Source organism: Scyliorhinus torazame, chromosome 8, assembly GCF_047496885.1.
Source record: "Scyliorhinus torazame isolate Kashiwa2021f chromosome 8, sScyTor2.1, whole genome shotgun sequence".
NCBI classification, from domain to species: domain Eukaryota; kingdom Metazoa; phylum Chordata; class Chondrichthyes; order Carcharhiniformes; family Scyliorhinidae; genus Scyliorhinus; species Scyliorhinus torazame.
Window position 1 is genome coordinate 142921718 of NC_092714.1, and position 16767 is coordinate 142938484.

Below are 16767 nucleotides of genomic sequence, written 5' to 3' on the forward strand. Positions count from 1 at the left end.
TAACATCTTACTTAACTATGCCAATGTTGGATCTAACCAGCCCCCGGGATCTACCAGACTCGCTGAGTAGACCCCAGCCAGGCACTGTTTATCGCTGGCCCCACAAACGGGGGCCAGCAGAACGGCACTTGGGGGGGTCTTGCAGGCGATCAGAGGCCCCAGGGTGGTCAGCTCTAGCCAGGGTGGTACCCTGGCACTGTTGATGCCACCCAGGCACCATGGCATTGCCAGCACCTGGGCACCATTGTAGTGCCAGCCTGGCACTGCCAGGGTGCCCAAATGGCACCTCCAGGGTACCTGGGGCACTGCCAGGATTCCAGGATAGCAGTCCCAAGGTGTCCAGGTGGCATTTGCCTGTGCTGGGGATCGGGCCCAAGGGTGCCCTGTCCGTATGGGGTCGTGTGCGGGAGGGCCCCAACAGATGAGCTGGGGCATTGAGGGGGTCTGGGGGTCGACCGTTCCCCGCTGAGCCCCGAAACAAATAACAGAATGCCGTTTGATAGCGGGTCATTCCCACATTTGTACTGCGCTAATCTCGCCCAGGACGGGACTCTGTTATTTTCCCATCGATTGGGCCCTTTATATCTTAATTCAGGGCTTGGCCCAACATGGTACTCGGGATTCTATAGCTACTCTGAGTGTCGGGGCTATTACTATTGGAGCAACACAAGCTAAGCCAGCACTTTATAGAGAGTTTTAAAATGATGAAAGGCTTTGCTGATGTAAACAAGGAAGGATATTTCTTCAAATTGGAGAGTCAGTGTTGATGAGTCCACATTTTACAATTGTTACGAATTGAGAAAGCAGAGGTTAATTATCCTAAATCTCTTTAGAGACGGTGGCTGGAGCATGGTTTGCTTTAATTGCCACACTGCGTAATTCAAGCAGAAATTATTTTAAAGGAAAAACAATAGATAAACATTTTGAATCCGAGGGCGATACTGAGCTATGGGAAGAGATCAAGGTAATGGAATTAATTTTGCAAAGACAGTACAGACTGAATGGCCCTTTTCTCTGCATCAAATGTCTATAGCTTTATGGATTAGTAGCTTGAGACAAAGGAAAATGGTTCCTATTGGACAAAATACTTTGTGTTAAAAATTGAATGTTTTTTAGTTCAGCACATATCAGTTAATGTAATTTGGCTTGCTTGTTGTTAAAGTTACTTTATGTACTTTCGGCTAGCTTCTTTCCAGTTGCTTTCAAATAGCGTTGGCTTGAAAACCCTCACTTCCCCATAGGCTGCATGAGTTTACTTCGCAAAGAATGAGACTCGTCTTGAAGTTTATGCTTTATTGCAGGATTCATTGCTTTGAGTTAACATGCTATCTTGCTCGCGAAGATTCATTTTATGATATAAAACACGAGACAAAATGGAACCTGTTGTATTAGTCATTTCCTGTTTCTGGTTTCCCTTGAGCTCTGAATTGAGAGGACAGATTTGTTCTTCCTCAGTGAACATTTCAAGCAATAAACTATTTACAGTCTAATTTCAGGCCGAATTTTAGACTTGTTTTACAGCTTTCAATGAATCACCGTAACTAGATTGCAACAACAAAATTACACCTTGAATGAAATACCCAATTTTAGAGGTAACAAAACTTCTTCCCATTTACTGAAAAGTGCTTTTGAAAGTTCAACGTCCCTTCGTTTTAAGTCCAGTAGAAGAGCTGGTATGTCATCCCATAACACTTGAAGAGGATAGAGCCAGCAATCAGAGAAACATCCGCAGCAATAAATACAGAACAAGCAGGAACACCAACAATAAATGAAGGTTGAACATGATCGCCTATTCAGCCATTGCTCAGGAGATCAACCAGATTACGTTGGAAACTGGAGAGATTGAACCAATGTTATCAGTATGACCTCCAACCAGCAAGTGGCAATAGAGATACACCATGTGACTCAAGTGATTCTTCAGTTGGTAGTAAGTCGTACTGGAGGACAGTTGCATTAGAAGTAGCTCCAGGAGAATTCACTGAATTAACTTATTTTGTTATCGTTTGTCTCATAGTTCGTTAGTTATCTTTCCATGTGATCATCTTGTTAATCAAACTATCTTACGAGTCAAAGAATTAGATGTTCTGTGCGCATCTGTACTCGGCCACAACACAGAACATAACATCAATGAATCACCATAAGCAATAAAAAAATTACACTTTGAATGAAATACCGAATTTTAGAGGAAACAAAATTTCTTCCCATTTAATATTGAACAGTGCTGATTTCCATCCTGATGCCCATTTGTGTTTTGGCAGACATGGGCGCCAGTGGGATAAAAATAATTGCCTATTTACTGCTGAAATTCAGCCCAAGAATCAGAACAATTTAGCAGCCAATGTAGAAACAGAAACTAAAATATTCAAGTGAAAGGAAAGACATATGCAGATGGTCTCAAGACCTCCCAAAGTGCTTTACATAACAATGGTCTACTTTTGAGGTGCAGTAATTCAATTTAATTCACTGCCCCAGTGTAGAAATTAAGGATCAACTAGTATTGTCATTGACCCCTAGTGAAATTCAATAATAATAATAATAATAATCTTTATTATTGTCACAAGTAGGCTTACATTAACACTGCAATGAAGTGACTGTGAAAATCCCCTAGTCACCACACTCTGTCGCCTGTTTGGGTACACTGAGAAAGAATTCAGAATGTCTAATTCACCTAACAAGCACGTATTTTGGGACTTGTGGGAGGAAACCGGGGCACCAAGAGGAAACCCACGCAGACAAGGGGAGAACGTGCAGACTCCGCCCAGACAGTGACCCAAGCCGGGAATCGAACCCGGGTCCCTGGCACTGTGAAGCAACAGTGTGAACCACTGGGCTACCCTGCCGCCCCAGTGTCAATCAATTAGCACTGTCATGACTGTTTCCTTAACCTGCCCACAAACCATAGGTGGTGCAGATCTGGCACTTTTTCTGGATTTCTTTTGGGGAAATTTGAGCAAATCTGGTTTTCCTTGCTGCTATGAAGCCTATGTATAGTGGGGTCCTGCAGGATCAGTGTTGGGGGCCTTGCTGTTTGTGGTTTATATATGAATGTAGGCGTGTCGCTCAGTACGTTTGCAGATGAAACGAAAATTGGTGGGATAGTAAATAGTGAGGAGGATAGCCTTCGATTATAGGAGGATGTTAACGGGCTGGTCAGATGGGCAGATCAGTGGCAAATGGAATTCAGTCCGGATAAGTGTGAGGTGATGCGCTTTGGCAGGACAAACAAGGAAAGGGAATGCTTGATAGAGGGCAAGACGTTTAGAGAAGCTATGAGGAGATCTTTTTCACCAAGAGGGAGTTGGGAGTCTGGAAGTCACTGCCTGAAAGAGTGGCGGAGGCAGAGACCCTCATAACATTTGAGAAGTATTTAGATGTGCACTTGCAATGCCATGGCATACAAAGCTATGGGCCAAGCATTGGAAAATGGGATTAGAACACTTAGGTGGTTGTTTTTGACTGGCGTAGACACAAAGGGCCGAAGGGCCTTTGTGCTGTTGACCTATATAACTCTACGTGTGTGCTCAAAGTTCCTTTGCTTAAATTTGCTGCTGTGTTAACCCCCGCCTCCCTTACCCCTAATCCCCTTTAGGACACAGCCGCAAGCTCATTGTCAGTGTCATTGAGGGGCCACGGTGGGCAGCATGGTGGCATAGTGGTCAGCATGGATGCCTCACAGCACCAGGGACCCGGGTTCAATTCCAATCTCGGGTGACGGTGTAGAGTTTGCTCATTCTCACCGTGTGTGCGTGGGTTTCCTCTGGGTGCTCTGGTTTCCTCCCACAGTCCCACACATGTGCAAGTTAGGTGTATTGACCATTCTAAATTGTCCCTTATTGTCCAACAGTTAGGTGGGGTTATAGGGATAAGGTGGGGGAGTGGGGCAGGGTGGGGTGCTCTTTCAGAGGGTCAGTGTAGACTCGATGGGTCGAATGGCTCCTTCTGCATTGTAGCGATTCTATGATTTTCCACTGACCTGAACATGACAGCGTGCCTGCTCAATTTAACTAAGGCCTAATGGTTCCAATCAATCTGGTGCCCTATCAACATCATTGGCAGATCTGTATCCAAAAGTCGACTCCAGCATGTTGTTCATTGACTCAGTTAGATGTCAAAGATCTAACCTATGTACATTATTAGAATCCAGTTATTAAAATACATTTACCTTTATTGATAAGTTTGAGAAATTTTCAAAGATTTTGCTTGGGATTTCCCAGCCCCGCCAGCAGCAGCATCATCGCAGGCGGGACGGGAAGATTTGGAGAGCGGCCAAACTCGCCAAAATTTCCACTCTTGCCCGTGATAATGCCCACTGCTGGCGGAGCCAGAAAATCCTGCCCATTGTTTGGATATTTTGGTAATACTCTATTTTGATCAACTGTCGTTCAGTGGTAGTATTCTTGACTCTGAATCAGAGGGGTGTGGGTTCAAGTCCTATACGAGGGCCGAGTACATAAACCAGGCTGACATTCTTTGGAGATGCAGGGCGCAATCTAACCAAATTGGAACAGAGTCCTGTGACGAGCACGTTCAGCCGGGTGGTTCTCGCCGCTTGCAGAGCGCATGCTATCTATTGGGACTCTGCTTCAATTTGGGGCCCAGCAGGGGAAGCCCCTGCCAAGGCTGCACTTAGTCCTGTTTCCTGCACTGAGGAACTCCGCTTGCCGGAACTCCTCAGTGTAGGAGGAGATTGGGATCATTTTTAAATGGTGTCCCGATTTCCCGACCCTCCGCAACCCCTGAACCCCCACCCCAAGCCCCAACTCACCCATAAGGGCATCCTCAGGCCCACTCGCATCCCACCTCACAAACGCAGGGCATCCCGATTCCCAGCACAGGGTGTCAGGCTGGCAGTGGCAGCTAGTAGGGGTGGCATCAGCAGTGCCAGGGTGCCACCCTGCCCAGAGGGCAAGCGCCTGGGGGCCTCTGATCCCCTGAGAGACCCCCACAAATGCTGTTCCGCCTGGTTCCTGGTTGTGGCGTTCGGCCAACGTCTCTGAGGCTGGGTTAGATCCCAACGCCTCGGGTAGATCAGGGGAGTGCATATTAGAGTGAGACTAGCTGTCTCGCTCCAATGTGCAGATTTGCAAAATAGTCATCCCGCCCACAATGGGCAGAATTCAGATCGCATTAGATCTCACGAGGTGTGGCGAGCCGGGTAGATCCCGGAAGAAGGATCTCCTGGCATCTACCGACCACACCGCCTTTTGGGCGCAACGTGGCTGGTAGATCTGGCAATCTTTTAGATGAGACATTAAACATAGGTCTTGTCTGCCCAATTAGATGCATCTAAGAAATTCTTGCAACTATTTTAAAGAAAAGACTTGTTCCCCCTGGTGCCCTGGGCCAACATTTATCTCATAAGCAACACAACTAAAAGGACTGATAATCTGGTTTGTACATTATTGTTGTTTTTGAGTTCTTGCAGTGTTCATAGTGATTAACAACATTGCCCACATTACAACAATGACCATGCCTCAAAAGGTATGTTATTGGCTTTAACGTACCTTGGGACAACCTAAGGTTGTGAAAGGTGCTTTATAAATACAAACACTTTCTTTATTGGTTATTTAACTTTGCTCAGAAGTCTATTCTTTGCTTTGAAAAAGCTTGAATTATTCAGTGAGGTGATTTGAGCCTTTTAATAAAACAGTAGGGTATTGTGGGTTGTTTTTGTACAATATCAACTCGAGTTTAAATTAAATCACTTGGAATAGACAGGAGTGAATTTTCTACCAAGATCCCTGCAAATAAATTGATATTATTCTTTAAATATTCAGCACTTTAATAACTTCTGCTGTGTATCTTTGTACTTCTGTATTCTGTCAAAAAGAATTTGTTCTGTTCATGAGATTGCTGCTTTTTCAACAAACAAATAGATACATCTGAATTTATAGGTATCGCTGCACATTCAATACATTTGGTTCCATATTTTGTGCAATGAAGTCTGACAAATTACCTATTCAATTTTTAATAATTCATGTTAGAATCTGAGGTGAGCATCTGGAATGAATTACTGTTGGCATCAAACATTCTGAAATCTCTGAACTCTGGAATAAAGCACAGAAAACACTGTCAATTTATTCTAGTATTCTTGGACCCAGCTGATCAGAATTGCACCAAAGTGAAGGAAATCCTAATTGATTTTGAATAGGATCAGGAAAAAGTTGGCATGAATCTCATTTGCTAGGTATGACACGGGATTTATATGAGATGGTATGCCTCATAATTCATTGTGTACTCAAACGTGTCATTGAAAATAAAGATAGATCTTCGCAAATATTTTATGTCTGAGAATTATTCTGATCACCATCGAACTCAGAGCGGTCCTCTGACTACAAACTTGTGTGTTGTTGGGGGTTTATGGTTAGTGAGGAAGGAGAACTACAAAGGCTAAATAAAAGCAGATTTAATAGAGGAAGTGGAGAGAATTCCTTCATTCTGTTCATTTGGCCAGTCGAGAAACTAAAAGTTAAAACACAAAAGGAAAAGGGAGCAACGGCAGAGTGAAAATAAAACTGACATAATTAGGAACAGATTATAATTCAACGGGTTATACTGGTGCGACAGTGTTAATGCAGGCAATCAGCCCAAAAATGTCAATTAGATTGCTGCAGAGCTTTCACTGCAGGCTCATGGGATGACAAAGAAAAAACAGAATGACTTGCATTTATATAGTGCCTTTCATGACCTCTGGATTTCATGTAAAAAAAGGTGCTATTGGAACAGGTTTGTTTCTACCAAACTCACACCCTGAAAATAATTTGTCACCAGGTGTGCAACAAGTAACCAACCCATTGGTTAAGAAACGGAACCATTTTAACTCCAAATTAATGACCATCGTTTGGAATGAAACTTAGAACCCTGCGAATAGCAAGGCAGTGATGAGCCTCAATGAGTGTTTTCACAATTTACCGGGAAAAAGTTTGCAAGAAGTGCATGCAAGTGGAGGAATTTTAATAAATAACAGGTTGTGTCTCCTACTTAGGAGAAAGTGCCCTCGTTTCTAGATCATCAATACATTAAAGTATTTTGAGCTCTTGACACATGACACAAAATGAGGGTAATTATTTTAGGGAACACTTCCTTTAACATTGAAGTTGTCTCCCCATGTCTGCATGGGTTTTATCCCCACAACCCAAAGATGTGCAGGTTAGGTAGTTTGGCCACGCTAAATTGCCCCTTAATTGGAAAAAAAATAATTGGGTTCTCTAAATTTATTTTAAAAACATTGAATGAAGTTGGCATGCTACTGCATTGCACAATGTAGGTGACTGGTGTCTCCACATATAATACACTATTTCAATTAGATGGTACATATTTCTGAATTAAATTCTGAACGTGTTTCAAGACCCCTGACAATCTTCTGTCTCCTGCCAAGCTGGATTATATACGTAGATGTGTAAGAAGTTAAAACAGCTGCAAGTCATTTTCACACAAATCTGTGACTCATGGAGTGAGAATATTATTAATATAGGGCATTAGTTGGAAAATGTAGCTTCTGTGACACACCTCTGCATTTGTGAGAGCCCTCGTATGAGCAATTTCTCCCTGAGTCTTATTGTCTGCACCTAACCGAAAATGAGATGTTGTCACCCGTCTATCTGTATGTATGCTGTAAATTCTAAGTAAGCCTGTGCAAAAAGAACTTGCTTCTAAATGAGAGATCATCAATCATAAAGGAAATGCTTTATGATTGATGATGCTGCTTCCATCAAAGTGAAAGGCCATGCATCCCCGTGTTCCTTCTCTGCTAAGCACCAGAAGCTAAGCTATTGACAACTAGGTAGTAATTTCACTAAAATCATGCCACTCCATAAACTTCTCTAACAGCTGTTTTGAGGAATACAGTTTCAGTTACAGCTGAATGCACTAAAAATGGGTTCCACTCTAATATGTACAATGTATCTAATGTGGCACAGAGACCTTGATCGCTTCAGTGATTTGCTTCAGCACCATTAGACCAATAAAAATGATTAATTCTTAATCACTGAATGTATTTAGAGAATAATTTTATTATCTGCAAGTTTCTCATTTCCTCAGAAAAAGTGTTCATTTTACTGCAGGTTTCCCCCATTTTGATTCATTCATGGTATGTGGGTGTCAGTGACGAGGCCAGCATTTATTGGCCATCCGAGCTGTCCTTGAGAGGGTGGTGATGGGCCACCTTCTTCAACAGTCAAAGTTTATGCAGTAAGGTGTTCCCACACGACTGTTAAGTGATGAGTTCCAAGATTTTGACTCAGACGATAAGGGAACAGCAATATAGTTCCAAGTCAGGTTGGTGACTTGGAAGTGGTCGTGTTCCCATGCATCTGCTGTCCTTGTTCGCCAGGCTGGCGGAGGTTGCAGGTTTGGAAGATACTGCTAATAAAACCGTGGCAAATTGCTGCAATGCATCTTGAAGACAGGTATGTGTTGCAACCCTGGTGCACTGGTGGCACAGGGTGTGGATGAGATACTAATTAAATAGACTGCTTTGTCTTACATGATGGCAAGTATCTTAAGTGGACCCATTGGGCAAATGGAGAGTATCCCTTTGCAATCCTGTCTTTGTAGATAGTGGAAAGGCTTTAGGGAGACAGGAGGTGATCCATTTGTTTCTGAATACCTGACCTCAGATCTGCTGTAATAGTTATGGCATTTACGTACTGGTTCAGTTCAGTGATAATGCAAAGGATGTTGATGGTGGATTCGGTAAATGTAATGCCATTGAATGGCAAAGGACGGTGGTTAGAGTCTCTCCAGTTAGAGATAGTCATTGCCTGGTACTTTGTGTGGTATGACTATTACTTACCACTTATAAGCCCAAACCGAGATCAGAATTTTATGCTCCACCCAGCGGGTTCTGAGGTAGGCAGGGGGTGGGTATCTAATCACACTCCTGACTTGGACCATGTGTGGTGCAAAAGCTTCAAGGATCCATGAATTGATCTACTCATTACAGAATTACCAGTCTCTGACCACCTCTTGTAGCCACAGTATTTATATGACTGGTCCATTATGGTTCTGGTCAATTGTGATTCGCAGGATGTGGGGAATTCAGTGATGGTAATAATGTTGAATATCAAGGGATGGTGGTCAGACCCCCTTGTTGGATATGGTCATTGCCTAGCACTTGTGTAGCATAAATATTACTTGTCATGTATCAGGCCAATCCTGTCCAGGTCTTGCTGCATGCAAGCAGATATGGAGGAGCGAGAAATGGGATTGTCACTGAAAGCATTAGCAAACATCCCCCCCTTCTGGTCTAATAATGGGGGGAAGGTTATTGATGAAGCAACTCAAGATGGTTGGGCCTAGGCTACTTCTTCGAGGAACTCCTGCAGTGATGTCCTGGGGCTGAGGGGCCAAAGCCATGGTCGCGATTCTCCCAAAAGGGATCAAAGTCCCTTCGCGAGCACGTTTAGCCGCGTATTTCCCTGCACTCGCAGACTCGGGTTGAATAAAGGGGCCGCTCGCCAGAACTCCCCATTGTGGTGTCCCGATCTCCGAGGCTCCTGAAACAATCCCCGACCTCCTCCCCAGCCCGAACGCACAAGGGGTGAGTCCCCGCCCCCAGCCCCCAGCAGGCAACCCAGCCTGACCGTACATGCAAAAAATGCCAGGCTGGCACCCAGGTGGCACCACAGTGCCAGGGCGCCACCCTACCCAAGGGGCATGCAGCTGGGGTCCTCCGATTCCCTGAGAGACCCCCATGAGTGCTGCCCCTTCTAGTCTTCGTTTGTGGGGACCACTGATTAACGGCATTCGCCCAAGGTCTCTGAGGCGACGGTTGAATCCCAAAGCCTCAGGTACCTCGGGAATCTCCACATTAGAGTGAGGCTTACTGCATCGCTCTAAAATGCAGACTTGCCAAAAAGTGATCCCGCCGATTGTGGCTTGCCTCCGAGTCAGAAGTCATGGGTTCAAGACACACTCCGGAACATCAGCACATAATCTAGGCTGGCACCTTAGACCATAAGACCATGGACGTATGAGCAGGCCCATCGAGTCTGCTCTGCCATTCAATCATGGCTGATATTTTTCTCATCCCCATTCTCCTGCCTTCTTCCCCTAACCCCTGATCCCCTTATTAATCAAGAACCTATCTATCTTTGTCTTAAAGACACTCAGATTTGGCCTCTACAGCCTTCTGCGGAAATTAGTTCCACAGATTCATCACCCTCTGGCTGAAGAAATTCCTCCTCATCTTTGTTTTGAAGGATCGTCCCTTTAGTCTGAGATGGTGTCCTCTGGTTCTAGTTTTTCCTACAAGTGGAAACATCTTCCCCACATCGACTCTATCCAGGCCTCGCAGTATCCTGTAAGTTTCAGTAAGATGCACCTTCATCCTTCTAAACTCCCAAGTACAGACGCAGAGTCCTCAAGTGTTCCTCATGTGACAAGCTCTTCATTCCAGGGATCATCCTTGTGAACCCTCTCTGGACACTGTCCAAGGCCAGCACATCCTTCCTTAGATACAGGGCCCAAAACTGCTCACAATACTCCTTTTTTTTGAATTTTTTTATTTTAAACAAATTTGGAACATTTACAGAGAGAAAAAAAGGCCCTATGCAAAGAGCCTTAACATAGTGAAAACGAACAGTGGGAAAGAATAAACATGTTCATAAGGCACTTCCCCTATCAGCTCTGTTTGCCCATGCCACACGTGTTCAACTAAACTAATGTGGCTCTAACCCCCCCCCCCCCACCCCCCCCCCCCTCGGGTGCTGCTGCTGTCGGTTTCCTGCGCTGTTCCCTGAGAGTTTGCAAGCGATTTTCTCCCCCGGGGGGATCCCTGGTCACCCCACCTTGCCCACTTAAGTGTCCTCTGCTCTACTTCTCAGCTGCACCCCCCCCCCCCCCCCCCCCCGACCACCCCTGCCCCCGAGGCCTGACCTGCCAGGTCAGCTCTGTGCTTGGCCCTAGCCCGCCCCTCCTCCTACTCTCCCTGGTTCCCCCTGACCTACGCTAGCTACGCTGACCCCTGCTCTTGGGGCCTGACTTCCCGGCCGAGTGCTTGGGCCCTCCCCCCACACACCAAGGACCCATTAACCTGATTGTATTTTCCCGTGCCGTTTCAAGTCCCTTAACCAGCTCCTAGCCCATCCCCCTATCAGAGGCCCTGATCTCCCGCCGAAAGATACCAAGTGCAGGGCCCCTATTGCAGGGCCCCTCTCCTCCCCCCCCCCCCACCCCCGCCCGCCCCTCGTTGCAATCTCCCAAAAACACCCTAAGCAGTGCGCCCTCCAGCCCCCACTCTCAGTCCAGGCTGAAAACAATCTTGGATAAAACATTACAGTACAGGGTAATTTAACAAACCGCCCCCACACAAAAGCTCTGAGAGCCCAGAGTCCTTTAGTTCAAGTCCAGCTTCTTCTTTTAATAAAAGTCCACTCCTAGTCAGAGCAAGTTAGGTTAACAGACCGCCGCCACTGTACAGCACTTAAAAAATTAAGTGCCCGTTAGTTCAAGTCCAGCTTCTTATCTTTAATGAAAGCCCAAACCTGTTCTGGTGTCTCAAAGTAGTAATGGAGTTCCACAATCGTAACCCAAAGCTTCGCAGGATACAGCATTCCAAACCTCACCTCCTTTTTGTAGAGGGCTGCCTTCACCTTGATGAATCCTGCACGCCTCTTGGCCAACTCCGTTCCCAAGTCCTGGTAAATGCGCACCTAGCAGTTCTCCCATCTGCTGCTCCTCTCCGCCTTGGCCCATCGCAGCAGACGTTGCCTGTCAGCCAGCCGGTGAAAGTGGACCACCAAGGCCCTCGGTCGGTCGCCCGTCCTGGGCTTCCTTGCGGGGGGCTCTATGGGCCCATCCAACTCCAGGGGTCGAGGGAAGGCCTCCGGTCCCATCAGCGCCTCGAGCATACCCATCGCGTATGCACCCACATCCGATCCCTCGCAGCCCTCGGGGAGGCCAACGATCCTCAAGTTCTGCCTCCTGGCTCTGTTCCCCAGCTCTTCAAGCAGCTCCTGCATCCTCCTCTGGCGGGAGTTCAGCTCCTCCACCTCGTGCTCCAGCTCCGTTACCGTGTCCGCCTAGCTGGAGAGCTTCACCTCGACCTCCCTGAGCGCCTTCTCTTGGACCGCCTGTGTCTCGACCATTCGGTCCATTACCGCCCTCATCGAGTCCAACGTGTCCCTCTTCAGTTCGGGGAAGCAATTCCTGAAGAACTTCATCTGTTGCTCTCTTGGCCAGTGAGCCTCCGCTCCCTGGTCCCTGCCATCTGCCATGCTTCGCCGCCCGGTCTGGGGTCCCCGCTGCTCCCGCTTCGATCCTTGCCGCTCCACTCGACCACTTCTGGTCCAGCTGGCCATACCCCGGGGGGAGAGCCTCTTCCCTATCGTCCCCTCCACCGATTCAGATCGGCAGGTCCCGAAAAAGTCCGTTGGAAAAGATCCGTTTGCCCATCACGGGCGGGAACGATCCGACCTGCGACCTGCTTCCTCGAGGGCGCCACCGGAAGTCCTGCTTACAATACTCCTGAGTACAAGTAAGCACCTTAGTACAAGTACCGAGTGAGTGCTGTAATGTTGGATATAAGTGCCTTTGGGTGACGAGGAAAGCGCTGTACTCATGCACTTCTTGCTGCTGCTGTTTGATCACGTTTTCTTTTATGGTTTCAAATCATTAAGACAAAAAGAGATATTTACAAGATTTTGACCGAAAATCAGTAATATCAGCTGATAAGAAAGCAACTACATTATTTTCCTTTCTATGTTCAATATTTCTGCGTGATTTAAAATAACTAGTCGGAATGAGGACTGTTGCGAGAAATTACATTATTTGACTACAACTATGAAAGTAATAAGCCAAATATTTTAATTTTGTTTTCAGATTTTTTTGCTTGTATCAGAGATATTAGAGGATTATGGCCAAAACAGCACAGATCGCCAGTGAAGAGCTGGAAGAGCTTCAAATTGCATTTTCAAAAATTGGTGAGTAACCTCATGATATAACCTTAACAATAGTTATTTGGGAAGGAACAACTGAGTGACTGTCTGACTGAACTGAAGGTCCATTGATTGTACCTCAGGTTAAGTCAAGTAGCTGGTTGCTCTCAGTTTGAAGATGGGCCCATCTTTCGCTGCCGGTACTACTCTCTTTCTTTTTTTAAAAATATATTTTATTCAAGATTTTTTGGCCAAACATAACAGTACATAGTGTTTCTTTGAAACAACAATAAAGCAATATAAATAACAGTGGCCAGTTTTAAACAAATAAATAAATAATATATGAACAGAAACCAAACTAAATGGCAACTGCCTTGTCAAAAATAAATACTCTCCAAAGATACAATCCAACAGTCCAATATACATTACCTAAAACAAGTGCCTATACATATACAATAACATCCCTGAGAGTCCGTCCGATTCCTCCTCCACCCCCCCCCCCCCTCTCCCCACTGGGTTGCTGCTGTTGTCTTCTTCTTTTCCATTCCCTCTATCTTTCTGTGAGGTAGTCGACGAACGGTTGCCACCGCCTGGTGAACCCTTGAGCCGAACCCCTTAGTACGAACTTAATCCGTTCTAACTTTATAAACCCTGCCATGTTGTTTATCCAGGTCTCCACACCCGGGGGTTTGGCTTCCTTCCACATTAACAATATCCTGCGCCGGGCTACTAGGGACGCAAAGGCCAAAACATCAGCCTCTCTCGCCTCCTGCACTCCCGGCTCTTCTGCAACCCCAAATATAGCCAACCCCCAGCTTGGTTCGACCTGGACCCCCACCACCTTCGAAAGCACCTTTGCCACCCCCACCCAAAACCCCTGTAGTGCCGGGCATGACCAGAACATGTGGGTGTGATTCGCTGGGCTTCTCGAGCATCTCGCACATCTATCCTCTACCCAAAAAAATTTACTGAGCCGTGCTCCAGTCATATGCGCCCTGTGTAACACCTTAAATTGTATCAGGCTTAGCCTGGCACACGAGGACGATGAGTTTACCCTACGTAGGGCATCAGCCCATAGCCCCTCCTCAATCTCCTCCCCCAGCTCTTCTTCTCATTTCCCTTTCAGCTCATCTACCATGATCTCCCCCTCGTCCCTCATTTCCCTATATATGTCCGACACCTTACCATCCCCCACCCATGTCTCTGAGATCACTCTATCCTGCACCTCCTGCGTCGGGAGCTGCGGGAATTCCCTCACCTGTTGCCTCGCAAAAGCCCTCAGTTGCATATACCGAAATGCATTCCCTTGGGGCAACCCATATTTTTCCGTCAGCGCTCCCAGACTCGCAAACGTCCCATCTACGAACAGATCTCTCAATTGTGCTACCCCTGCTCTTTGCCATGCTCCAAATCCCCCATCCATTCTCCCCGGAACAAACCTATGGTTATTTCATATCGGGGACCGCACCGAGGGCTTGTGGTGTATTTCTTCGGTGAGAACGGCAACGGTGCCGTCACCATAGCTTGTAGGCTAGTCCCCCTGCAGGACGCCCTCTCCAATCTCTTCCATGCCGCTCCCTCCTCTTCTCCCATCCACTTACACACCATTGAAATATTGGCGGCCCAGTAGTACTCACTTAGGCTCGGTAGTGCCAGCCCCCCCCTGTCCCTACTACGCTGCAGAAATCCCCTCCTCACTCTCGGGGTCTTCCCGGCCCACACAAAACTCATAATACTCTTCTCGATTCTTTTGAAAAAAGCCTTCGTGACCACCACCGGGAGGCACTGAAACACAAAAAGGAATCTCGGGAGGACCACCATTTTAACCGCCTGCACCCTACCTGCCAGTGACAGGGACACCATGTCCCATCTCTTAAAGTCCTCCGCCATCTGTTCCACCAACCGCGTTAAATTAAGCCTATGTAATGTACCCCAATTCTTGGATATCTGGATCCCCAAGTACCGAAAGTCCCTTGTTACCTTCCTCAACTATAAATCCTCTATTTCTCTGCTCTGCTCCCCTGGATGCACCACAAACAACTCACTTTTCCCCATGTTCAATTTATACCCTGAAAAATCCCCAAACTCCCCAAGTATCCGCATGATCTCTGGCATCCCCTCCGCCGGGTCCGCCACATATAGCAACAAATCATCCGCATACAGAGATACCCGGTGTTCTTCTCCTCCCCTGAGTACTCCCCTCCACTTCCTGGAACCCCTCAATGCTATGGCCAGGAGCTCAATCGCCAGTACAAACAATAACGGGGACAGAGGACATCCCTGCCTCGTCCCTCTATGGAGCCGAAAATAATCAGACCCCTGTCCATTTGTGACCACGCTCACCATCGGGGCCCTATACAGCAACTGTACCCATCTGATATACCCATCTCCAAAGCCAAATCTCCTCAGCACCTCCCACAAATAATCCCACTCCACTCTATCAAATGCTTTCTCGGCATCCATCGCCACCACTATCTCCGCTTCCCCCTCTGGTGGGGGCATCATCATTACCCCTAGCAGCCTCCGTATATTTGTATTCAGCTGTCTCCCCTTCACAAACGCAGTTTGGTCCTCATGAACCACCCCCGGGACACAGTCCTCTATCCTCGTTGCCATTACCTTGGCCAGAATCTTAGCGTCCACATTCAGGAGGGAAATAGGCCTATAGGACCCACATTGTAGCGGGTCTTTTTCCTTCTTTAGGAGGAGCGATATCGTTGCCTCTGACATAGTCGGGGGCAGCTGCCCCCTTTCCCTCGCCTCATTAAAGGTTCTCATCAGTAGCGGGGCCAGCAAGTCCATATATTTCCTATAGAATTCAACTGGGAATCTGTCTGGTCCCGGGGCCTTCCCCGCCTGCATGCTCCCAATCCCTTTCACTACTTCCTCCGTCTCAATCTGTGCTCCCAGTCCCGCCCTCTCCTGCTCCTCCACCTTAGGAAATTCCAGCTGATCCAGAAAGCACATCATTCTCTCCTTCCCATCCGGGGGCTGAGCTTCATATAATCTTTCATAAAATGCCTTGAACACTCCATTCACTCTCTCCGCTCCCCGCTCCATCTCTCCCTCCTCATCTCTCACCCCCCCATCTCCCTCGCTGCTCCCCTTTTCCTCAGTTGGTGGGCCAGCAACCTGCTCGCCTTCTCCCCATATTCGTACTGTACACCCTGTGCCTTCCTCCATTGTGCCTCTGCATTACCCGTAGTCAACAAGTCAAATTCTACATGTAGCCTTTGCCTTTCCCTGTACAGTCCCTCCTCCGGTGCCTCCGCATATTGTCTGTCCACCCTCTGTTCTTTCAACAACCGCTCCCTTTCCCTACCCTCCTGCTTTCCTTTATGTGTCCTAATAGATATCAGCTCCCCTCTAACCACTGCCTTCAGCGCCTCCCAGACCACTCCCACCTGAACCTCCCCATTATCATTGAGTTCCAAGTACCTTTCAATACACCCCCTCACCCTTAAACACACACCCTCATCTGCCAATAATCCCATGTCCATTCTCCAGGGTGGACGCTGTTCTTTTTCCTCCCCTATCTCCAGGTCCACCCAATGTGGAGCGTGATCCGAAATAGCTATAGCCGTGTACTCCGTCCCCGTCACCTTCGGGATCAGTGCCCTTCCCAAAACAAAAAAGTCTATCCGTGAATAAACTTTGTGGACATAGGAGAAAAACGAAAACTCCTTACTCCTAGGTCTACTAAATCTCCAGGGGTCTACTCCTCCCATCTGCTCCATAAAGTCCTTAAGCACCCTAGCTGCAGCCGGCCTCCTTCCGGTCCTGGACCTCGATCTGTCCAGCCCTGGGTCCAGCACCGTATTAAAATCTCCACCCATTACCAACTTCCCCACCTCTAGGTCCGGGATACGTCCTAACATACGCCTCATAA

At 47.1% G+C, this 16767-nt stretch overlaps 1 protein-coding gene across 4 annotated transcripts in view; it reads left to right on the forward strand.

The window, feature by feature from the left end:
- The window catches only part of lcp1 (lymphocyte cytosolic protein 1 (L-plastin)), a 126625-nt gene that overhangs the window by 41733 nt on the left and 68125 nt on the right, over positions 1 to 16767 (forward strand). For all 4 annotated transcript variants that reach the window (XM_072514286.1, XM_072514285.1, XM_072514288.1 and 1 more), the window contains exon 2: positions 12823 to 12923. In XM_072514286.1, the coding sequence (XP_072370387.1) occupies positions 12857 to 12923 (67 nt within the window). In that variant the 5' untranslated portion in view covers positions 12823 to 12856. The remainder of the gene's footprint in view (positions 1 to 12822; positions 12924 to 16767) is intronic.